General features: G+C 36.6%; 1 protein-coding gene across 5 annotated transcripts in view; it reads right to left on the bottom strand.

Annotated features, from left to right (window-relative positions):
* The window catches only part of LOC139115187 (uncharacterized), a 56499-nt gene that overhangs the window by 5017 nt on the left and 24589 nt on the right, over positions 1-26893 (bottom strand). For 2 of the 5 annotated variants that reach the window (XM_070677123.1, XM_070677122.1), the window contains 13 exons: positions 20347-20423; positions 19356-19466; positions 18089-18199; positions 17040-17168; positions 16667-16784; positions 15167-15291; positions 11523-11712; positions 6129-6257; positions 4621-4810; positions 4140-4252; positions 1756-1887; positions 557-799; positions 147-293 (listed from right to left, as the gene is read on the bottom strand). In XM_070677123.1, the coding sequence (XP_070533224.1) occupies positions 147-293; positions 557-799; positions 1756-1887; positions 4140-4252; positions 4621-4810; positions 6129-6257; positions 11523-11712; positions 15167-15291; positions 16667-16784; positions 17040-17168; positions 18089-18199; positions 19356-19466; positions 20347-20423 (1815 nt within the window). Of the gene's footprint in view, positions 1-146; positions 294-556; positions 800-1755; positions 1888-4139; positions 4253-4620; positions 4811-6128; positions 6258-11522; positions 11713-15166; positions 15292-16666; positions 16785-17039; positions 17169-18088; positions 18200-19355; positions 19467-20346; positions 20424-21324; positions 21662-26893 lie in introns of those variants that run through there. The other 3 variants (XM_070677121.1, XM_070677124.1, XM_070677125.1) reach the window with 3 other exon arrangements.

The raw sequence follows: 26893 nt of genomic DNA, 5'->3' as shown, positions 1-26893 counted from the left end.
TAAAAAAACAGATGATGAAGGAGGTAGGGGTGATCATAGTCAAATATTCTATTTATCAAACATAGAGATGATAGGACAATGATAGTGGAGTGAAAGCTGTAATGTCTATGGACACAGGATATATCTATTCTTGTAGGGGTACGTACCGTCATCATCGTATTCTTCAATGGGAAGTGAAAATGCTAAATATATCTTGAGCCTGTACTTATAACCAATGTAAATGAACAGGGGCACAAGGATGATGAAAATAGATATGGCAGCTCCTCCAACTTTACCCACATCGATTGGTTTTGCTGTTAACAGTAATAGGATGGAAGTACACGTAAAAGCATTTGAGAGAAAAACCGGTTCAATATGTTAATATAATGCAATATAATACAAAAGGTCCTCTTATCTCTTAAATCAAAGGTTACTTTTTATCTGTCCGATATCCATCCATCGATAGATACATACATACTTTTAATATAGTCATCAAAGTAAAAAAAAATGGCATTATCCGGTTATGTCAGATTAAATGTTAAATAGTTGTCATTAAAAGTTTAATAGTTCACATTACCCACGACGTGTATGTAAAACGTGCAGGTCGCCATGTTGTTACTGCCATCAACGGCTGTGTAAGTAACTAAAGTTCTCCCGATTCTGAATTTGTCGTTCGGTCGATGTGTACCGGTAAAATTCAGGTGATCTGAGTTGTCGAAAGATTCAGGCTTGTTCCAGGTGACGGTAGCGAAGTCCTTGCCACGATCTACGTACTGTGTGATATTTAACGGGCACATCTGTATTGTCGGTTTTATGTTATCTGTGGTAAGATATATAGGACAAAAACCTTTCAGTTCTTGTAAAAATGACATCACAGAAACATTTTGTGCCAATTTACAAACTCAGGAAACATAAAATAATGAGGTATACTTACGAAAATAGAGTTTTGAACTCAACTAACATAGAACTCTATAAGTATCAAGCTTTGGAAATAATCTTCATTAGCTCTGCCAATTTTGGATGTCTTACTCCTGACAACGCTGCTTAAGGGGGCGCTGCACCCAACACAGCATATTTTGCTCAAAAAATCACTTTTTTGCAAAATATTTATTCAATTTTAATTAATTTGTAAACCCACGATTAAAATATTTGTTGGGCTCACCTTGTAGCTTGTCAAGCAGTCGAAAGCTGCGTGATAAAGAAGTGTTAATTTATGCAAATGTATGCAAATCACCCAATTTCCTGGCTTCTTTTTCCTCCCAATTTCCAAATTTCCAAAGAATTTAACTGGGTCAAATTTTCTGAAATTTTCATATTATGTTCTTTAAATACTATAAAATAAAAACGACTATTTTGCTTGGCAATAAAATTCTTACATTTTGAATAAGAGGCATAAGTGTCAGAACACGATAATTGCTTTACAATCGGAATGTACAAATTTAGCCAATATTATAAAAGATTGATCATCTCTGAAGGAACGTTATTTGAGCCTGAAAGAGGGAATTGCATTATCGAAAACTAAATTGCCACCAGATTGCTAGTATAGAAGGCACTTTCAAAAGGTGAGCAAAATAAGCTTTAAATGATATACTACTTAGCTTTATATACTCCACTCACACAAGTAGTGAACTGAGCTGTTACAGGCTTACAAACAGGAATTGAATCATAAACAAATCATATACAAAGCGAAAAACGACACAATGACGTGGTGTAATAACTATCTGTCAATATTGAGGAGCTTTTGAAAGAGCATCAGTGATTTCTTTTTGTCATTACCTATCTGGCAGTGCGTTCCATTCCAGCTTTCTTTGCAAATGCAACCTCGATATCGATCGCACGATATTGATGTCTCGGGCATGCAGTTACAGGGCGATTGACAAGCAGAACCGAAGGTATTATAGAAACATTCTGTAAGAGAAAAAAGAATCTATGAATTATTTGTAATAGTCACACAAGAATCGAGAGGATTTTTGAAACCTTTCGTGTTGTATGATACATGCCTGCATAGTTACTGATGCTGGTTACGGTGATGATGATGACGACGACAACAGCATCAGCGGCAGCATAATTTTCATCATCATTATCATCATCAGCAGCACTAACAGCAGCAGCAGCAGCAGCAGCAGCAGCAGCAGCACCACCACCACCACCACCACCAACAACAACAACAATAACAACAACAACAACAACAACAACAACAACAACAATAATAATAATAATAATAATTATTATTATTATTATTATTATTATTATTATTATTATTATCATTATTATTATTATTAATTACATTGCTCCGAAAAAACCCTAATAGCAAGTTTGAATATATGACAAAGAATATTTGAAAATCTGGTAAATTTATATATTATGGATTGTACATATCAATCTTATATACGAGGTACATCAAGAAAAGGTTTACAATGATGTTAATAGCGGCAATAAATCATAAATACTATTTGCTCGTTATTCATTTATTCATTCATTTATTTATTATTCAATAACTTTATTATTTATTTATAAATGGATTGATTGTTTTGGTTATTGCGTTATTCTGCAATTGATTACATCGTCTAATATACAGACGTTAAGTAACTACTATATGAGGTCCTTCGTCAACGTTAGAAGAAGCAATGAGAAGCGTGAAATAATATTAGGACTGTGCTGTGGGAACTCAAATGGAGGGGCAGAGCTGCTGCTTTCAACTGACAATTTCCATAACTTGTTTTCCGCACTTTTCGAGTTTTACAGCCTCGTGTCTTCCACATATGGTCTTTATCTTATCCTGACTGTGTAAGAGGGAGTCATATTTCAAGACCGAATGTTAGGGGCACTAATTGATAATTTGGAAATACGTCTGTACTGCGCTTATCTGACAAAATGTGCTTATCTGACAAAAACAACTAATTACTGCTTGTAGCCATACTCATTTGTGGAAAGTAATCCCTCACACAATATTTTGTCTGTTAAAACACACAAACGAAATCTTAATTAGAGCATTTTAAAATCACAAACATCACAAAATAGCCATATAATAGTTAAAAAATACAGTAAATATCATTGATTGCAAAAATCGCCGAGCACCTCAATCAATCACTGTGTATGCATCGATCAACACATAGAGGCTGTCTTAAGGGGTAGAGGAGAGGGCACGAGGTCACATGAGGTCGTCCGCTCTCACGGTACGCGAGGGAGTATCAACATCACCACAATGGCAAGCAGAGTACTTCTTGTTTTTGTTTTCCATCACCTTACTCGATCGCTAATTTTGCCATTTAAAGGCGCCCTTCTCAATCCCAGGTTCTCGCATTAGCAAATGTGTCAATAGCCCATTAACAGTTTGTCATTCTTTTGTTTCCATTGAATATTTTATCAAGTTAATAATATTTATATTAGATAAATCTGATAATTGAGTGGGGGCTTTAAGTACATAAATTATACTCAATAAACATGCAAGTGGATGAGAAAAAAGCACCTACATGTTGCAATACGGAGTTATCTACAGTTATCTACAGTACAGTGAGCGAGCGCGAGCCCGGCCGATGGAAGAATAACCACAATAAAAAAGAATTAATTACATGTCAACAATTTGAGAGTAGTTTACAGAAACAAAATCCTTCGTGTAGAAGACTTCGTATTAACGTTAAATTGGCACACTCCGTGTACACAACATGGTACGAAGAGCGAAGCGACATGCACCACGCGCATTAAGTGCGCTGGCTAAAGTGACTCCCCAGGGTATTGCTAAAAAGAGTTTTGTCAGAAAAGCACATTTTGTCAGATAGGCGCCGTACAAACGTCAGACAGTACGATGCAGTATGCTGACAGTTGATCTATAGGTAGTGTGTCATTATGCACGGACAGTTAAGACCTTGTCTCTCTTGTAGGACGCGCGTGTTAGAATGCTGTGAGAAAGAAATAGAAAAGTAAAACATCTTATGGTCTTCAAACATCATCTGAATAGGCAGTAATTATCTCACAGTTATATGACTTTTATATATAGAACAACATTGACCTTGAGATAGAGAAATGAGATACAAACCCGTATGTGGCAGACAAACATGTAATTGAGTCTCAGAGGAAGTTATGGTACTTAAGTCTACTTTTGCACATATCCCATGTTCCCCTTTTCACAGGAATTTACGAATTACATCAAGCACACTCACTGACGTCAATGGTGGAAGAATCCGTGTATATTTTGCCATTGATATCTTGTACTTGACATGTGTACACCCCAGCCCATTCATCTGACACATTGTGAATTAGAAGTTGGCTGTAACTGCATGTAAAAATAAAACGAGACGTATAATTTTATTGCTCGGTATAGCAAGCCAATAAATTTAATCTGATTTTCGATTATGTTATCGTGCCAATCGTTTGAAAATAGCAGCAGCCTACCACAGAAACGACAATATCATCGCGATCAATATATTGTTACAGATGTATATCAACAAATGTCGCATTACAACTGTCTGGCCACACATATTAGCTAAAATTGGAAACGATAGTTCCACATTTTACCACTCATGCTCAAGTCAAGTGCTAGTTCATGTATTCGTAGTATGTCTCTTAACTAGATTTAGTGATGTTTGTTTCTCGACATCTTAACTACGAAGTCACGTCAATGCAAATTTCGTGAGCAATCACCTGGTGTATCTCTCTTCGCCTATTATGGCATAGAGAGTATTCTTTTCGTCCACGAGTTCTTGGCCATTTAAGAACCAGCTAATAGATGGCATATTTACACTCTTTATGTTGTCAGTTTCACAAATCAGTTGTAGTGTGCCGCCATAACTGGCCGCTTCGTCTTTTGAAGACAAAACGATTGAAGGTCTCGCTGTCAAATAGATGTAAATTTTAAATATTGTAGTAGTAATTGTTTATTATGTGACTTGCAGCTTTATCAGTTGTCTAGCCCAATTGGCTAATAAGTCAACATTCAATATAGAAACAACGGGCGACGCAATGACCATTAACATTTATTTATTTTCAAGGGCAAAAGGAAAGCCAAAAATTAACGGGCGAGGCTTGCCTTTGGCGTTCCTTTCGTCCCCGCCCATAAATAAACGTTAATGGTCAGCGCGGAGTCTAGTATTTCCATTATATTATCAACGAACTCCCGAAACCATCAACATTTACGAGAATTTCCCGTGCGAACGACAACAGGGCCCCAGAACTTGTCAGTGAGTAATGCGCGCACTGCAAACATTTTGCAAATCCGGAGATTTTTTGAAAAAGTGTCTAAACTTGGCCCACAAGTGCTCCATTATTATTTTGTGATTGATTATTATCTTTGTTCAAATCACAATGTTCGTTTTAGCTGTAAAGTTACTATGTTTACGATATTATTCATATTTACTGGCATGTAAATAAACCATCACTAATTATGGGCAGTCACATCGTTCAGCTCGACCAATTAAAATGCGATGGACAGGGCATGGTAATATAATGAACTTTTATACAAACAGTTGAAGGTTTCAAAAAAGCAAGAAAAATATACAAACGAGTGAGTAAGTACAGATGAACGTAAGGGCATTACATATAAAATGCTTCTCAGTAAATTTTGCAAACTGCCTAACAGGCTCAGAAAACAGTTATGTTAGATATAAAAGTATAGATGATTATGATGTATGTAATCTGTTCATTTTACCTTTTCAAATCCTAGTATCGAAATCTTAATTATGTATATGTAGAATCATTCGCGACGTACAATAAACGAACATTTGAGAAAAAAGAAACAAAAGTATGTTGAGTCGGCTATAGTCTGCGCCTTATCCTTCATCTAAGCCATAACTTAAGATGATTCTCATAGAGTGGATGCAGCATGGCTGATATGTAACATGCACCATACATAACCACTTACGTCACTGGAGGACATGGTCATGTGTTTTTAGAGGCCCAGATGTTTTTTCCTGTTCAGTAATTTATTATTTTTTTTTATGATTACTGTATCTGTTACTTGGTTCATGACGCCTTTTAAAAGCAGTCATTGAGAATAACTTGTTTCCAAATGTTACAAGATATGACACAAAGCCCCCTTCATTGAGAGACTATTGATTTGGTACACCTTTAGTTCAAAGCCTACAGTGAAGAAATTCATCGTTTGTATTGCATTATTTTACCGTAACAATTACAAATCAACAAATAACACTTACGGATATCACATGCCGATCCATACCAACCTGTGGTGCACTTGCAAGCCCCGTTAAACACGTGACAACTGGCACCATTCTGACAGATGCACTCTTTCTCACACTTGAATCCGTACTTACCAGATGGGCAACCTGTTGATAGTATAAACCGACCAAGCAATATAAACCAGCAACCATTCTGATAATGTCCCCCGGAGTCCAAAACAAGGAACAAGAGTTCGAAAGAGACAATGTATATGGTCTAATATCGACGGCGCAATGACATTTTTCGATGACATGTAGAAACACTTCCGCAAGCATGTACTTTGTCATCAGCATTACCATTTAATTGAGCTTAACAGATCGAAAGCGATAAGTGGCCATTTAAGACGGGTGGAAGTATTCAAAGAGTTCTACGGAATGTCATGACGATGATTGTTTATGAATTACCAAAAATAATAATGGAGAATAGCATGTTATGACTTAAAGACATGCTATGAGTTGTTTAAATGAATATTATTAATGTGATAAATTTTAACTTCAAAATGCTATCGTTTTTTAAGGTTTTATTTCAGTGGTTTTGTTTATCTGTTGTGAGAATTAATGAGTGGTCTGACATTGTTTATATTTGAAAGCACTATTGAATAATATATATGTTATAGCCAAAAGAAGTGTCCGAACGTAGGTGACCATTTGCCCGACGTCAGGTGGCCAAATGGTTCCATATATTACGAAGGTAATAAACTGCAGATTGGCATAGTAACTTTGATGGAACAGCGTATAGTATCTCGGAAGGAAACACTTGCTTTTACGGCAGAAAGGGTGACATGTATGTTTGACTATCCGTTCAGTAATTGAGAGTCCACGTCCATGTCCGCACGTCTATCATGTGGGTCTTAATCAATCCGATGTATGTTTAACTTAAAGTATTTGTACTTTTCTTGCTCATGCTCGCTCAAGTTGCAATTACCCGTACCCTTACTTAATATGTACAATGACACCTGTTTATAAACCTCAAGCAATGTTGACACTGCCGTTCTACTTCATCCTCCTACTGACCTGTCACTGTTATTTTTGGGTTATCTCATTTGTTGCCTTCCAGAACGAGGCAAACACTTAAATATATGTCATCTCTTCGGGCAGGAACCGTCATGAGATTCAATATTCAAATAGTTCTCATTTGCCTTGGTGTGTGTAAATACACCGTTGTTTAGCCTTCCAGTATATCTGTTTTTTTAACGTCCATTTGTACTCTATTGTTCCTTCTTGGGAGTGTGAGTTACTGTCTCGGCTGTATGCAAGTCATTTTCTGAGTTGCTGCAGGTTAAGCAAGTTCGAACGAAAGTCTCAGAAGGACAAGTCCAGGAAGTCGGCTTGTAGTACAGCAGCTAGTTTGCACTCTGACGATTCATATGTTTCCAAAGACGAGATTGAGTGCATTCTTAACACTAGATTCGAACAATTTTCGGAGGAGGTTTCTTTTTATCTTGGCCGGTTTTCTTGCTCAATTGCAGAGTAATTGTGTGATAGAGGGCAATTATGTGGAGCCCCAACACCAAAAGCACAATCTGAATAGGGATTTACATGTGGACCCTACAGTGGTGATACGTGATCTGGAGAAGGTAGTTGAGTCGGGAGTTTTTCCTCAGCCGGCCTACAAGAATAGAGATCCGTATTCTGTTTCTTTGTTTGCTCCGAGTGATCTTGATAAAAGCGCAGATGGAGACAGTAATACCGTGGCTAGATCTCAGGATCACGTAGGAAGTGATATAGCTCATTATGATACTCATTCAGAAATTCCATCTGCTGATACTGACATGTCAGAAGCTTTGTCTTGGAAATTGCATGGCATTATTATCATTATTCGCAATGTGCTTGGCTCTACAAAAGATGACAGCAATGATAGTCAACGTCAGTCTTTTTCACTAGTACAATTTAGTTTCAGGTGCTCCTCGTTTGCCCATTGAATCACTCATTGTACAAAGGTGGGCAGCTATTGAGAAAAGTTTGCCCAAGTGTAAAGTACACAAAGTCTGCAGACAAGAATTTCCGGTTCCTTTAAAAAAAATTGAGGAGTTTGCAAGAGCGCCGAGTGTAGACAGTTTTGTCCACACTAAATTGGCAGCTGATAAGAAGCATATTTCAGCCAAGGATTTAAGAGGTTTTACCCATAAAGCCGATCGTGGACAACTTATGGTAGATAAAGCTCTTAGAGTTTTACTCAGATGCATTTCGCATTCTTTGTTTGCGACCACTTTTTCTCATACTGCAGTTTCTGGTGACCAGTAGTCTAAGGGTGTGGAATATTTCCAGTTTTCTTTAGTTATCGACAAATCAAATTTTGCCATTGCTTTGTCAGTTTCTACCTGAAGAGAATTATTTCTTGATCAGGTAGATTTTAGTGCGAGATCAACTCGAAATCGTTTTATAAAGTATCCTATTCGTGGTGATGAACTTTTCCATGGGGAAGTCTCAGATATTTTGCACCAGGAATCGAAGCTTAAGCTACCACAGATGTTAGGAAAATAGTCTCTCTTTTTAGATCCAGTCAGGGAGTTAAGCGATCTGCTTCGTTTTAGCCCCACTCGCAGCCTCCTGCTAAAATTAGACTTTCTGCGAATAGTTCATCCTCCCCCCCCCCCAGGTGACAATAACCACAGATGCTTCAATGCAAGGTTGGGGAGCTCATATGGAAGATTTGACCATTTCTGGAGTCTGGTTAGTAGCCTATAAACAAGAGTACATAAACTTTCTTGAGCTTCAGGAGTATGGGAAAGTTTAAAGACCTTCGTAATTCATATCTTCAGGAAATTGGTTCTTCTAATATCAGACAATTCAAACGTAGTATCAAATTTGAACAGGCAAGGGGGAACAAGGTCCCAATCTCTCTGCATCGTTACTTTGCAACCAATGAATTGATACATTGTCAGAAATATCATGATCAGGGCAGCTCATTACCAGGCAGGTGCAATCTGACGAACTATCTCAACAGAGTGGATATTAAAGCACCAGCTGGTGTTGTCCCCTTTTAAAGTGTTAGACAGGCCTCATCTGTTTGCAACAACGCACAATACCATCTGCAGGTGTATTGTTCTCTGGTTCCAGACTAAAGAACAGAGGCAGTGGATGCCTTTTCAATTCCTTGGACTAACATGTTTGCGTAGGCTTTTCCTTCAGTGTCTCTGATTCCTAGAGTTCTACGCAAGATAAGACACGATGAGGATGTTGTCATCTGATAGCACAGGCGACCCATAAAGTATTACTGAGATTTTCACACTGTTTTCTCTATCATTTTCTCTCCTTTCTTCATGCTCTGACTGATCGGAGTAAATAAAATAAATGGTTTATATAACCTAACCTAGCCTCTGTGACTCTTTATTTATTTTACACTCCATTACATGGACGTATATCTCTCATACACACATGCTGTAATTAATTAGTCAACACAACTAATTATGCTAATCCGTGGACTTATCAGGGATTTTACGGGTCGGTCAACATCGCAAAAGATAGGAATGGTTACTAAAACATTTTTCATTAACATCACTATCTTTCCGATGTTGACCAACCTCTGATAAGTCCACGGATTAGCATAATTAGTTGTGTTGACTAATTAATTACAACATGTGTGTATGAGAGATATACGTCCATGTAATGGAGTGTAAAATAAATAAAGAGTCACAGAGGCTAGGTTAGGTTATATAAACCATTTATTTTATTTACTCCGATCAGTCAGAGCATGAAGAAAGGGGAGAAAATGATAAAGAAAACAGTATGAAAATCTCAGTAAATGGGTCGCCTGTGCTGATAGCGCCAAATTGGCCCAGACAACCATGGTTTCATCGATTGCTGGAGTTGCTAATAGAAATTGCAATGACGCCATCAGAGACCCTAGACATTCTGAGACAGTCGTTGTTAGGTTTTTCTTCACCCAGATCCATCTGTCATCCAGCTGACTGCTTGGAAAATGTCAAGAACCGCTCAGAGGGATTTTAAGTGAGACCTGCAGAATATTCAGCACAATCCCGTCGATCATCAACAATTAAATCATACAATTACAGGTTCAGAGTATACAGTGGATGATGCAAAGAACATGATGTCGGTCCCATGCATCCACCTCTAAGTTCTGTGGCTGACTTTTTGGCTTTTCTCTTTTAGGCTAGAGGTCTAAAACCCCAAACTATTTCAACACATCGTTCAGCGTTGTGTTCATTTCTTCTAAGTTAGGGTGAACATAGTGAAGGTCAGCATCCTCTTTTGGATAGTATGATGAAAGGCTTTTTTGTTGAGCGTATTCCTCAGGGGAGACTGTCTCCTTCTTGGAGTCTTCCTTTAGTATTAGATTCACTAAAGCCAGCTCCCTATGAGCCTATCAGTGAATTTCTCATAGCCTTGGTATCTGGGCGTAGTCGTAGTGAGATTCATGCTATGTCTATGAACACTGCTATCTCAGATGGGACCCTACAGGTGTTACATTGTTGCCCAGGGCAGGTTTCCCTTCCACTAATGAAATTGTATCTATGTTAGTACAGATATATTCATTCCGAGTCTTGTTAATATGTCTAGTGATCGACAGGATAAACTTGTTTGTTCTTTAAGGGTTCTCTGCTACTACATTAATATGACTGCACAACTTCGTGGTGATACAGAACAGTTATTCATTAAGGTGATCCCTCTTCAACATGGACCAGCATCCAAGGACACTATTTCTAGATGATTAAGGGAAACAATCAAACTTGCCTATGATTCTTTCGATGGCCTACGTAGGCTTGTACATTCCATCAGAGCACATGATACGCGAGCTATGGCTGCCTCGTGGGCTTTGTTTAAAGGCGTGTCAGTTGAAAGCTGGTTTTTGGGCTTCACCAAATACCTTTACTAAATTTTACCTCAGGGATGTGCCTATAGAAGCAAGTTCCGCTTTAGGTTCTTTGAGGTGTGGCTCTACCTAGAGAATTTATTTGGATGTACCCTCCTCCATTTTAGTTTTGGATTCTGTGTAAACCTACAGTAACGGTGACAAGTAAGTAGGGGGATGAAGCTGAATGAAAGCCCCAAGGAAACATCTTTTGCAAAAACTCCTGCTGACCTGTCAAACCCCCCCCCCCTCCACTGTTTTAATAGTCTGTTATGGAGGTTGAGAACTGATTAAATATGGGATCTCATGGCGGTTTCCACCTGGGATGAGATGAAGTGTATTTATTTTTTGCCTCCTTCTGGAAGGCAGCAAATGAAATAACCCAAACGTAACAGTGACCAGTACGTAGGAACTTTCACTCTATAAGCAAGGATCGGCCAATCTGCTCTTCGGGTCCGTTTTTACTATTGAAATAACAGGTGTCTAAATACTCGCTGAATAAAAGACCCTCACAGAAAAATGGCTGTGTAATATGCTGATTTGATGTCAGGCCAACTTACCTAATATATATGCATAAACCTCCTTTGCAAACATGAGATGATTTTGAAGATGCAGGGAACAGTTGCTCACAAAAGGCTGCTTCCTTGTTTCAATGTTGTAGATGTCAATTTGAAACAGGCTGTAGTGACCGTGTGATGCTTTTTGTCGAAACCAGTAGGGACTAACAATGGCATCGGATGGGAAGTCTTCCTGTAATAGTTAAGATGTAGTATCGGCTTATGAACGATCGACGCTCATTCTTATTGCATGGATATATCTCAAAAATTGACTCACTCTACCGATGTTGCCGCGTGGCATACATGATACCTGGGCTGTGGCCTATATACATCATCAACCAATCGTAGTGGTAGCATAACCTTAGATTGATAGTAATGATAACAATTAAGTAATCAAATAAAGAATAATATAATATCATAACTGAAAAAGTAGGTTCCCTTCACGAAAGTTTCAGCAACTTGGTATTTCAAATTTGATGCCACCTGCTTCCACGGCAAATGTTTTTGGGTTGAAAGTATCCATTTTTCCAAATCCCATGGAAAATAGATTTGATTACTATGAAGTTGGTTTCTTGGATCGTGATAAAATGTTTTATGTCACACGTTTCCATTGAAACCATTGTGTGGGCTGATGCTATCAATTACATAAATCCCACTAAATCTAGGCTTAATTGCTAAAAAAAATTACCGGATGTAAATAACAAAATCAATGACCTTTTTCATGCCACATATTTCCATGGCGGTGGAAAGTTTGAAATATACACAGAAGTGTACATATATAATTTATATAGGTATTAACATGTAAAATGTACACATATTCACAGCCAAAACAGTTGGTATTGCCATATATATCGCATATGCCAAACGGGAGAGTTAACGACAGAAAACCACGAAAGATTGAAAAGTGCTGCCAAGTGATACCACTCTACTATACAAACCACCAGCAATCTGACTAGTGGTCAATTTAGGTTTTACTTGTTCAATCTTTTGGCCCATTTGCTTATTTTTATCAGTTTCCCGACGTAAATAGTTTCACATCTTGAATTCATGATACATTAATGTTCAAAATATTTTTGTGCCAATCATGATAGCTTTTAGTAACCAAAAATAACTAAAGCACAAGAGGTAAACAGGGTAGACAAAGGATTGAAATGAAAATCCTTAAATTTATGAACATTGAGAGGATTGCTCCTTTGTCTAAATATTCATTCGTGACAATCCAAATATACTTGAAGTGAAAAATGATACTCAAAGTTCCCCTGACTTTATTAATACACACCCTAATTTGTGCGTATTATTTCTAAAGTTAGCTATCCGTATATGTTGGCTAATGATAACCAAGTATCAATTTTGACACCGCTGTTTTTCCGAATTTGAAGCTGTAAATTTGTTTTTGAGACTCTCCTCATATCCTGTTAAAACAACTATGTCGTCAGCGTATACATGAATACATACTTCTTCATCACAGCTGAGCTGCTTATTAATTTGACACTGCTCAATTCTTCATGAGAAAATAAGATATCTAAAAGATCAACATCTGTAGCACGTTTCATCAAATATAATTCTGTAGTTTCGGAGTTATATCACTAATTACAAAGTTCATTAAATATGCAAATGAATAATTAATTAATTTCACACTTTTGAATGCTTCACAACCCAGTCACATAGCTGTTGGATCAGTACCTGCAGCAGATTTCATGAATTTGGTGAAGTTATTTCGTAAGTAATAACAATTCTGTATTCAACCACTATATAAAAAAATGATAGTTCATAACTTCATTAATATAAAAGCTATACTAACCAAAATCTAATACTTTCTTGCAATTTGCACAGTTTATCTGTCTACAAAATCTGACTTTAATCCGTTTGGGCCTCTTTGAGTTACCGTGAAAACAGACAAACAGACACACTTACATACACACACGGACAGACAGACAGACAGACAGACATCGCTATGACATTAGCTCTCGTGTGTGAACACGTGAGCTGAAAATGACAGTTCATAGCTTCATTAATATGCAAGCCACACTGACCAAAATCTAATGAGTTCTTGCAATGAGGATACAGTACCTGTCTACCAAATCTAACTCGAATCCGTTCTGCTTTTTTGAGTTATCGTGTAAACAGACAGACAGACAGACAAACTAACACACACGCGGACAGACAAACATATATCGCTACGACAATAGCTCACGTGTGTGAACAAGTGAGCTAAAAAGGGTTAGGAGAGAGGGCATCACTTTGTCATACTCCGGTACTTGAAAGCCAGGGGAATGTAAAGTCACCATTAATGCTGATACAAGAAAGTGGATTTTCATTAAGATTCTTGACCACATGCCATTGTAGAATTTTGAAATCATACTTAATAATACATAAAGACGAACAATAAATGCTCTCACTATCCTGAATCAGTTTTGTGCCTCAACGAATAAGATGTTTTAATCTAAATATTAAACAAGTCTCTTATATGACATTGTGGTGTACAGATTACTTTCAGAAGAAACAATGCTAAGAGAACGTCGTGTTATTATGGTCGAGGTGGACCGGCAAATTCTTCTTGTAGATCGGTTAAAATAAGTGAATCCCCCCTACCAAATGATCCCCAAAATTGATGCCCTCCCTTTTAAGATGACAAAAAATTCACGACCCCCCAAAACCAAAAAAGTATTGATCCAATCGTAAATGAAACACTGGTCATTACCAAAGCATAGATACAGTGTGACATCAGTGAAAAAGATATTTTTCCGAGATTCTGGTCTTCTGAAATTCCTTTATATCACCACTGAAACTGCTTTTTGACGGCATAGATACTTGTGAAAATGAAGTGCACCCCTCCTCTATGCTTTTTTTTAAATACATAGCCCCTCTTTGCAGTTTTAAAATTTAAGATGACCCCTGGATTTTGCCGACCCTCCCCCGGCCGTAATAACTGAACACTCCCTAATACCCCAATAATTGAGAGGTTATCGTGAGTCATTCAATCCACTTTTCGGTGTTTTTGTATTATTGACCCCCCCCCCCCCTCGCAATATACATGATATTTTGAAACATCGAAGGAAGTGTATCGATCATAATAGAGTTTTTGGAGCATTTCACATATTAGTGTGTCAACATTCTCTGCCTTCTTAAGATTTTAGTGATAAACAGCTTTTCCGACTTCTTCAAAAGAGATATTAGAATTTAGAAATGGGGCTGTTTCAAGATATCCTTCTCCTGTATCTAGCTGCAATTCAAATTTTGCTCTGGATATTGGTACATATTGCTAAACTCATCATCAAATCTAGGTTTAATTTTGCTAGTGGATGCTTTCTGGAGACTTTCAAAACTTTCAAAGTCAGATTTCCATTTCTGCAAAACACGATCGGCAATATGTATAAAAAATTATTTTGCCCACAGACTGCTCAAGGAAAATCATCATTTTTTCTCTGGCCTAGTTTACGAAAATGTTCCATAAATCAGTCGGGTTTCCATTGTCAAATAATCTATCTTTATCGGTTACGTCAGAAATTAGGACTCTCAATCAAAGACTTACCCGGTTCCTAACACTTATCCTTTGTCGTTTGAAGACCTTTTAATCGTGTGCAGAGGAAGGGCAAATTGCCAATGAACGGATGCTAACAAATCATACCATTAAAAGAATATCTTACTTTGCTGTAGTGGCGAAGAATACGAACGTTTGGAATAATGTGGTTTGAACAAAGAAGTAATATGTCCGCTGCACTCTGAATCGGCAAATGGCGATCCTTGACCTCACTGAATGCTCGAAGATGACCTATTAGAAAAATATCGTAAGTTCTTGTAGTCTGCTGCGTCCAATATCATATTGATATTTAATGAACAGGATATAATACCAGATTTAATACTGAATTTGTGACATGATTTAGTACTGGATTTGTGACATCTTGTAATAAAGTACTGTTTTATATCAAATTTATTACTGTTATATTATATAACCTGGTATATTTAAGCAATGATGTACCTCCCCTCGGCCCATAAGTTACGAAAACATACTTTGCACGACAAAGTGTACGAGGCGAAGCAGAGTACATTATTGTCTGCAAAGTTTGTTTGAGTCCATTATTGGCCAGGAGGGGTACATTATTGCTATTATTTTATACCTTTGGCAATGCCGGTGAATTTGCAGATTCACAAAACATATTGAGCCACAATACTGGATAATCGGATACCTTATCAATTATAATTTGGGAAGACGATGACTCAAAATTCACTGATGTTGGTAAAGCTAAAACGTAATACATTTTATAACACGCCACATGCTCATTTGGTGTGAGGATTTACCAGAATAAGTCGTGTGACGGGGAAATAGATACTTCTTGTCCCTCAAAACTCAACAAAAATGACCTCAAAGGGTATTTTAATTGACTATGTCCATAGAGCAATAGTTTATGACCACATTTTGAAAAGTGCCTAGTCATGTGACGTAATGTCGTCTGCTTCTAGCTTTGAAACAATGGTGGGTGATTCGCCCTGGATGAATGACGAGCTGCTATCTCTAAAACAGCAAGATTTTCCATTCTAACAGCGTAGGAACTTATGCAGCTTATCGAAAAAAAAGATTCAATTACAACCAACGAAGGATGTTGCTAGGTATGCCTAGAATGTTTTGGGAAGAATGTGGTACCACTGTTACCGCTGTGGAGAAATCGTCAAGTAAACTTGTTAAAATGAATTGATGCAGTGCATAACATAAATTTTATTAAAGCACATCCAAACCCATAACATAATACAACATGAGCGTGTGGCGTGTTATACAACACCTATAACCTGGTCTTCATTCGGGCTATAGCTCCCATTTATTACCCCTCGGATCGTGGCCATGTGTTACCAGAAACACGTTGCTTTACCCCTCGGCCCACGGGCTCGGGGAGGAACAATGTGTTTCTCGTAACGCATGGTCCTCGGGGCAATAAACGGGCGCTATAGCCCTTATGACCAGGTTATACGTGTGTCATGTTACATTATCATTACATGATTGGATCATATTTTTTACAAGTAAAAAGATATTAACGCATATGCTTGAAATATTGGGTGTTTTACACTATGCCTGATATTGTTTCGCTCAGAAAATGATTCAAAACTGGCAAATCTAAAAATTACAAGTGCTTACCACAAGACTCAGTACTTACATTGATCATTATTCAAATCGCCTTCTATATAACTGAGTGGGGGCTCGTCAACACGTGTATAAACTAATTTATCTGCTGGGAACTTCTCTTTTCCTAAATACACTCTAAACAACGCTGGCTGACAGAGAAATGGCGGAAAAAGTGATACATTACTATGTATGCTATATTTGGACAATTACTGCTGCGTGACATCGATTACTGACAGCAGGTTGAGTCGAAAATTTGTAAATTGTGGTTGCCAATACCCTTGATAGCATTTACAGTCTTGATACTAACTATAATGTGTCATCAGAAAAAACATTTTGTGTTCTCGTTAACAACAAATAAGAAGCAAAAGGTAAACTTATGAAAATAATAACATCAACCTACGTACCCAGTCACTTTGTTCACGTGACTCGGTTTCGCATGATTCATTGTAGACCAGCGGCCATTCTATGACGTCAACGATTTTGACAAACAACGTATAGGATATATCATCCTCAGCATGATAAATGCGTGCGGCCTATCGAATGAATGTTTACAGAAAAGTATTGAGAAAATGATAATGTGATTTGGGATTCAAAAGCTAAAGTGAAGTATAAAGTGCTAAAATCATTTAATACCATTCGATGAGAGTAGCTCTTTTGTATATTCTGCCTTACCGATTAAAGACGTTTGAATTGAATGCAGACTTTGGCCATGGTGAAAATACTCACTAAAGATAAAATGCCTACAAAATAGGATTAAACTTGTTCTGGATAAAAGCAACCAAGGAAGGAGAACGCCATTTTGGCTTACTTTGTAAAAACAACGACTTCAAGCGACACGCGTTTATGTATATCCAAGTCAAGAATGGAGATCTTAAAATTTGCGAAGAGGTACAATGTTTATGAACTGTAAACAGCAACGGATTATACACTATTTTCCTAGTCCTCTTGCCAACATCTTCGTCCAAAAACATTTGGTGGTGGTGGAGCTGTACGGAGGCAACGTTCAAATAAGCAAACTTGTACCAACTAAATTTTGGCAACTTTATTCACATGTAATTTTCTAGGTAATGTGTGCCACTTTTCTATCGACAATGTGTAAATGCGCGACATTGTTTGCTTCTTCTTCTCCTTCTTCTTCCTATCCTAGCCACCTTCACCAAATTGAAGATTTTGCTAGTTGTACGCAACTTAACTTTACAGAGTTTTAAGGACATAAAGAAAAACGGTTCAGTCAAAGTAGTTTGCCACTTTGGCTCTGAAGGTGTCAAGTGTTTCAGCTGTCACAATGTCTGGGGATAAATTATTCACGTTCTTAAAAGTTCACAGGAAAACAAGATCCTATTCTGTAATCTGTCTCAAACCTGGGAACCGGATACGATTTACAGTACTAACATTTTGTGAGACACTTCTGGAAAACTTATTCTTTTAAAAAATTATTCTCTTAATAACCTACCTGAAATGACGCAAATATTACGTGTAACTCGTACGTCTGGTCGATGTTGTAGTCAAGGTAACCAGCAAGGATAATATCACCATTAGTTTGGTTTATTTGGAAACGTTGATTCTTGAAAGAAAAGATATCAATAGTATTCACCTATTTTATATATTCAATCATAGGTCTGTTTGTTCATTCATGATATATATTATATATTGCCATATTGCCAGAATACATGGGTTTATGTGCTGCGAGGGTGCATAAGCCCATGTATTCAGGCAATAATATTTTTATTACATGCCTCTTCCACAGTTAATGCTACATGACATTTAGTTACATGCAGGGCATTTTTAAACAATTTACCATTATCGACCACAAGCATCAAAGAGATTTTAACGAAAGTCAAAATGGCAGTGCGCGTATGGATATTTTACATCTAGCATTAATCGTCTACTTTGACGTAGAAAACGTCGAAGGGCTTCAATGGCCCTGGTAACTATGGAAACTGGTTAGTACATCATTCATCGGCCCGCTAACTCCCCGGGTGTTCCTATTCAAACCATTGCACTGATTTGCATTCACATCGAGGCATGTAATAATAAACAAACATACAGACAAACAAACAAACACAAATAGATAAATAAACAAACATACAATATCATAGAACGTTGAATAAATGAAAAAACAAACAAATTTATACACAAACGCATATATATATATATATATATATATATATATATATATATATATATATATATATATATATATATATATATATATATATATATATATATATATATATATATATATATATAATGTAAGTATGTGAGTGTAAGAGACAAGATCATATTGAAAGACGATTGAAATGATTGACTGAACAGCTCATGCAACATAATTTCACATGCGACGGCAGTACAACTAATCACTAAACTCCCCGTTATAGTGAGTCAAATTATATTTAAATCACTGGTAAGCAGTTTATCGATTTTTCAGGCATAATTTTCTACAAACTGGATTTTCTATGAAACAACATTTTGTAAAACCCATTGCAAAACTGTCAAATTGAAAATAGTTGCGGTTCACTTTGAATTTACTGAATTTACCCGTTAATGTAAATGTATTCTAAGCTCGCAAGACTTCCTAATGAGTAAAAGTATAGCCTAACAAGAAGTTCGATATGTTTTCCCCTGCTAACATATGCAGACTGTAAACTTGTATTGTTGTAGTTTAATATATATGTAGGTGAATTGTACTGATAAAATTAATGCAAAGTGTGTCAACATACTTTATTTCCATCTTGGATTTGATGATTAAAGTCACCTGCATCACTCAGACTTTTAGAAAGGTTTTGTACACCTGCCGGTGGTTTAAATACAACGGTGCCTGGTGTTGTGTCCTTTTGTGAGAAAGACAGGTATAGAGACACCGAGACAAAAACAGATACACAGACGAGTAGGTACAATAAAGATATAACCAATATAAATCACAAGCCATAATGATGGCAACGTATAAAGATTGTGAAGATTTGAATCTGCTGCTATGTGTATGGATCTTGTGTATTATGAAAAAACAAAACAAAAACAAAAACAAAACAAAAAAACAACAGATGATAAAAAGAGATAAGTGACAGTGATATCGCTGATACAAATCTATATTTCCAGTATTAAAATTGCGAATATAATGATAATAATAAAAAATTATATTTCTTTAAAAACGTTCTACACATACTTCTCAGTGCGTTTTACACTTTTAAATCGACAAAATAACAGCAAAGCAAAAGACAAGAAACTAAGAGCGAAAAACAATAAAAAAGGTAAGAACTGTACACGGTTAAAATGATGACAAACTCTAAAAATTTTAATGTTTTATGCTCCACATTCTTGAAAAAAGCGTATTGCCTATGCTTCATAACATTCACTTCCTCCATCATGGGTTTTCCGCGGCTAAATATTTCTTCCCTGAAGGAGTTGTGACACACAGGTAACGTCATCATCAGAAATGTTATTTGAATAGATTTTTGACATTTGTGTCGAAGAACCGACATATTTGATTGCACTGAGCACTCAAGCGGTAAACATGAGCAAAATATGATTTCGCACTTCCCTTTTTCTCATTAAGTTGACGTTAGACTTTCTTTTTGATATGAATTACATGCATTCATTTGATCTAGACATTTCTACAGTCACGATTTACTATGCAAAACTTAACAGCCCATGGATTGCACATAATTGTTACATAGTCATGAACTTGCAGCTTTAGAAAGTATTTCAACTTGCCTCGAAAATCATGACTTCATACTGTCTTCTTATGGTTTCCTCGTCAATAGGTAACCAGCCATTTAGTTGTCTGGAACCTGAAAGCAATAGACATCACTCTCGAAAACTAAAGTAGAAAACGTACATTTCTACCTAGTGAATCACGGCCCAGATTCTTTTCAACCGTAATGTTTGCAACACCATAATAGTTACTTTCTCCCTCAAGTTTTACTCTTAGTCTTTTCAAAGTGAAGTGTCTCCCTGGAAAACTCACAGTAGGGGCATATGATACTATATTACGGTTCTAAGCCCGAACACCTATAAACATAAACCTATTTTTCTTGGATGGGTATACATTTTGTTGTACAGGATCGCAAGCAAAGGCACTGAAGGCTAAGGTTTGGCCCGTGAGAAATCTAGTGATCATAGATGCTCTTTTTCATGCTGTTATTGAAACATAAACGTAGAAAAATAAGTCTATTCTAAATTTTATAAATATTTTCAAATGATTGATCTCTCGAGAATTTTACTTTATATCGTCATAAATGTGAAGATTCAACTTCTTTCGTCGATCGCATGCGTTTTTGTAATTACAATTTTTGATGAATTAACAAATTAAATGGTATCACGATGCAAAACAATTTCAGCCGAGACTACAAGGAACTTGGTCTGTTCGGCGTTGAGAGTAGTCAAGAAAATACATGCTGACAATATGTCTTGATCCCGCTATCATTACGTTTTGCCCCGATGCTTTGCTGTCACCCCTACTGCAAGATGTCATAAAACCTATAAATTGTTTTTGAGAAAGAGTCAATACATCAAAATTATAAGGCACAAACATCGTCCAGTCCGTACAGATTGGTAGGTCGAGGTGGCATTACCTCATTAACCAACCTTTTTTGAGGGAAAGCACAAAAACAATTGCCTAGCGAAGTAGCGCCACAATTAACCAACATACAGCAAAAAGATACACTCGCGATGCAGTCACCACTATCCTACCTTGAGAAGTCACAGTTCCGGAGTTGACAAAGTAAAACAAGAGACTGGAAACAATTATTAAATGTGTGATTACATTCATGGTTACTGGGATCTGTAGTCGAACGTTTAATACTGGTCTAGTGAATACTGTCATCATATGACACGGAAATTGTTCAAGGGAGTTTCATGACGTCACAGTCTCGTGCTATACAGCAGACAGGTAATGGTACAGTTAGGTTCATAGTTCACTCGACACAAAATCAACTCGGCCAAAACCAACTCAGCCAGGCCAACAGTAAAGTCAAACCAACTTTGCAAACGTCAGCTCGGCCACAAGCTATCTCTATAAATGTCATCAAAGAATAATTTTCTATGTAAGTTACTTTGATATGATGAATGAGGGAACGTTTTGCATTTATTTTTTACAGATCAACGGTTGAGTCGATAATTTGGTATTGTATGTCCCGTAGGGGAGGTAGTATTACCGCCTTCTAATCAAATTCAGATAAATCGTGTCATCCAAGACGGTTGAAATACTAGAACTGGGAGCGATCCCAACGTTTGTGTGTAAGACCTTTTCATGGGAACTTTAGATGTAATAGCTAAAGGAGCAGAATTTTTGTCTTCTTCATCCGTAAATATTTATGTTAACTCTGATTATTGTAATACGTACCAGTTTTCTCGGGAATATTCTAGCCCCTTTCACTTTTACCGAACGAACACTGAATTAAGTATTGAATTTGCTGTAACATGACGTCATTGAATTCATCCGGTATTTAAAGTTACTCTAAGTTTGCAGGACTTCCTTACGAGCGTAAAAATAGTCTAGAACTGGCGGAAAGAAGTTAGCTATCTCATATCGCCATAACCTGTTTCTTTCTTTTTTAACACGTGCGGACTGTGAACTTGTATTTTTGTAGTTAAATTTAATAATTTATAAGTGAACTGCATTAATAAAATGGATGCAAATTGTGTCTACTTAATTTATTTTCATCCTGGATTTGATGGTTTAAGTCACCTACATCACTCAAATTTTTAGGTTTTGTACACCTGCCGGTGGTGTAAATACCACGGTTCCTGGTTTGGTGTCCTTTTGTGAGAAAAACGCCGGGGTAGAGAGAGACACAGAGTCAAACATAAGTACACATACGGGTAGGTATAATAAAGATATAATCAATATATATTACATATTATTATTATTATTATTATTATTATTATTACAAGTTTAGGAGCTATAAGTATTATATAGAAATGTAATAACACTAGTTCATTGAAGCTCTGGGAATTCTGAAAAAGAGGTGTTGTTTATTTTAATTTTGTCAAAAGGGGTGACTTCTAATTGTTGTACGTGCAGCGCAGAATTATACATAATACTGTACGGAGAGAGGGACATCATCAGGCCAAGGAGTAATTAAATGCTAGTCGGAAAAGTGACACTAAGCAGTTTAAAGCGATACCCAGCAGGCCCAGACTTTTAACTTGTGTGCGAACTTTATGGATACACATTCAATCGGAAGCCACAGAACAGCGCCACAAACGGCAAAAATTAGAGAGGCACCTTTTCATCATATAGGCAGAAATCAATGTATTATTGCCTTATTGTATTGTACGGTGATTGTTTTAACAGCACAATGGCAAATTAACTGTAATGTTATTAAAAATTACTTCAAACCATAACATAAATGATCAAAACAGGCACGTGCATATAGAATAAAACATTTTTTTTTATTTCTTGAAGTGACAAGACTCAAATAAATTACATGTACCGGTAACAAAGTTTCGGGCAAACATCTTTTACAAACTCTCTGAATATCAAAAGTAACTTATCCCACAAAGTTGCATTTTAAAAAAGGGACAAATAAAGAGCTAAACAAAAAATATAGGAAACGAAAAGGAAAGGTACACAGAAGCTGAAAAAAATACAAATTGAAATGATCAAATACCTTTATTTTAAATACAATCTGAAAAATACAAACAAAATTAAAAAATGAGAAATACTTGAAATCAAATGGACACCTTGCAACTTCCAGGGTCGTTGTATTCTGTAAATAGATAAGCAAAACAAGGTTATTTACATCTGTACTTGTTAGTATATATACTAAATCATAATGAAAGCATTTAGAAGTATTTCATTCTTATTTTCATGCTAAAAATTTAACTTTTCCAATGATATTTCATGTAAGATAAAACTGAAGGAAGTTTCATTTGAACATGTGAAAACATCCTAAAATGGTAAGTTTACATTTAATTCATCATTACATATACTGGACTCACCATAAAGATGACTTTTTAAGCATCAATTTTAATTGAACAAGTCGTTGATGGCACAGTCCCCACTTGTTCATTGGTACTTTAATTACAAGTCCTCAGAGAGGATAGAGTCCTCTTCATTAATAAGGTCTATGATAAAAATACTGTGATACAGATGGCGCTAAATGGCCAAGAATGAGTTCCACGGTGGTGAAAACATAAAACCAATGTAGGCCGCCATCCTAATTACAAAAGGTCATTAAATGAGTCAATTAGTAATGAATCAACAGGATGTTGCCGAACATTTTTGCATACTATCCTAATAGATTATCACCGGTACCATATTTCATAAAGTTTGATGCAGTATTTACTAACTATGAGATCAACATCTGTACCGAGTTTCATCAAATTTTGACGCAGTATTTGTGGATATATAACTCTAATTAGGAAAGTTCATTAAATAAGCAATTACAAATTAATTAAAATGACACTGATAAATGCCTTTTTCATTGTTAAAGCAATGTAAGCTTAACATCTGTACCAAGTTTAATGAAATCTGATGCAGTATTTCTCGACATATCAGTCTAATTATGAAACTTAGGTAATTGACATGATACTGCTACATGCCGTTCAACAAATCAATGTGCATATGTATGACATACATCAATGTCCTTATACCAACTTTGAATGATACTGGTGGAAAGATGTCTGAGTTATGGCTCTGTACATGAAAAGATCGTAACAAAATGGCCGCCATGCAGCCATATTTAATCTTACTGTCTAAAAAATCTATATGCATATGTATGACATAAGTCGATGTCCATGTACCAACTTTGAATAAAATCGGTTGAGACTTGCCAGAGTTATGGCTTTCGACATAAAAAAAAACCATAACAAAATGGCCGCCATGTGGTCATATTGGATCATATCGTGAAACAAATCGACATACATATGTATAACACGAGTCAATGTCCTTGTAACAACTTTGAATAAAATCGGTTGAGATATGATTGAGTAATTGCTCCGTACATGAAAAAATTGTAACAAAATGGTGGCATGGTAGCCATATCGTGTTCATATGTATGACATAGGTCAAAGTCCTTGTACAAAGTTTGAATAAAATCCATTTAGACGGGCCTGAGTTATGGCTAAGGACATGAAAAAATTGTAACAAAATGGCTGCCATGCGGCCATATTGGATCATATCATGAAACAAATTGACATGCATATGTATGACATAGGTCAATGTCCTTGTACCAACTTTGAATAAAATCGGTTGAGATATGTCTGAGTTATGGCTCCGTACATGACAAAATTGTAATAAGATTGCCGCATGGCAGCCATATTGGATAATGTTGTGAAACAAATTGATGTGCATATGTATGATGAAGGTCAATGTCCTTGTACTAACTTTCAATAAAATCGGTTGAAACATGTCGGAGTTATGGCTCTGTACATAAAAGAATTGTAATAAAATGGCCGCATGGCGGCCACATTGGATCATATCACAAAACAAAGCAACGTGCATATGTATGACATATCAAGTAATCCTTGTACCAAGTTTGAATGAAATCGCTCCATGTATCTCTGAGATATCTGCGTGAACAGACGGATGCATGGACAGACAAACGCACACACTGACACACGCTCGGACATGACCAAACCTATAAGTCCCCCCGGACGGTATCTTGGGGACTAAAAATACAAGCATCAATTTAGTAAAAATATGATTCATAGAAAGAACCAGATTTCAATGTTTTTATTTACATATTGGTTTGTTATTGAATTAATTAATTTGTTCTTTACATGTTTATTTTATCATGATTTATCTTTACTTTTATCACTATGGCCATCATTATTTCACGTTGCTTATTTGGTTCTGTATGAACCCCTTTGTGTTTTTGGCACTTTCACATGACTGGGATTGGTCATCACATTATGCTCCCTTACCATAAGTTCTAATTTCTTTAAACCGTTATGGCCAGATACTTTACTATACCGGTCCATTCCCTTCCTAATCTCATGATGGATACTCTCTACACCGTTCTGTGAGGAAACCAAAGCCAAACCCTGTGTTTTCAATCTGAGGGATGACATGATCTTCTAACATATGCATTTTGGGGGGTACACTTTCATTAGGAAAGTGTTCTCTGTAATATGCCATTAAATGTGATATGTTTCCCTTCCTAATCTCATGATGGATACTCTCTACACCGTTCTGTGAGGAAATCAAAGCCAAACCCTGTGTTTTCAATCTGAGGGATGACATGATCTTCTAACATATGCATTTTGGGGGTACACTTTCATAAGGAAAGTGTTCTCTGTAATATGCCATTAAATGTGATATGTTTGAACTGAGAATGCAATATATTCATCTGACATTCTATTACTTGTACTCTAAAGATTATGGCAGGCTGCAAATTTGAAAATATTGGCTTATACAGACCACAAATGTGTGCAACCTGTTCATTCAGCTATGGGCATATTCTGGCTGTGGTCCTGATGACGCTCTTGCACAACGTTTGAATGTTTCTTCCTGAAACACAAAAAAATAAAAAAAGGATATGATAACTTTCTTTCAAAGAAGCAAACAGAGTTGTTTCACTGAAAGTAGGTCAAAATAATGTAGACGAAATACATCTTCTGTAGTATATATATAACACACAATAAATCTGACACTGAAAGCTTGAAAATCATGACAAGCAGAATACTGAACCTTTTAATGACTTTAGCAACAAAACAGTGTACAGTTGTAAAACACATACTTTACAGCACTCGTTCACATGATTTCCGATGAATGCCTGCCCGTGGTAAGAATGACGTCCAACACCAAATGACTGCAGAGCTTGGTCAATACCGCAGACTACAAAACCACATTGTTTTGGCAGTTTCGCTTTTACTGTAGCTTCGGATATCTAAGAAAACAAAGATAAACACTGTGTTGTCTGGAAATGACTGCACTACAAATGTGCACAAGCCAAAATTCTGAAAATGCAGCATAGACATGACTGTGCACTTGAGATTTACAATGTTATTGCTTTCATCACAAAAATGATCTTACTTCTGGTATCAATATGCCATTTTTGCTCACGTGTTTACACACGTGAGCATATGTCGCAGCGATGTCTGTCTGTCTGTCTGTCTGTCTGTCTGTCTGTCTGTGTGTCTGTCTGTCTGTCTGTCTGTTGGTCCGATATCTCAAAAACGGCTTGTCAGATCAGAATCAAATCTGGTACATATATTCAGTTAGCAAATGGCAAGAACTGATTAGTTTTTGGTGGGTGTGGCTTGCATACTTTTTACTCATTTGCATAATTAATGATTTTAGAAAAAACGGATA

Source organism: Ptychodera flava, chromosome 17 (genome assembly GCF_041260155.1).
Source record: "Ptychodera flava strain L36383 chromosome 17, AS_Pfla_20210202, whole genome shotgun sequence".
Classification (NCBI taxonomy): Eukaryota; Metazoa; Hemichordata; class Enteropneusta; family Ptychoderidae; genus Ptychodera; species Ptychodera flava.
Note: the sequence above shows the minus strand (reverse complement) of the source record. Positions and strands in the feature narration are given on the sequence as shown.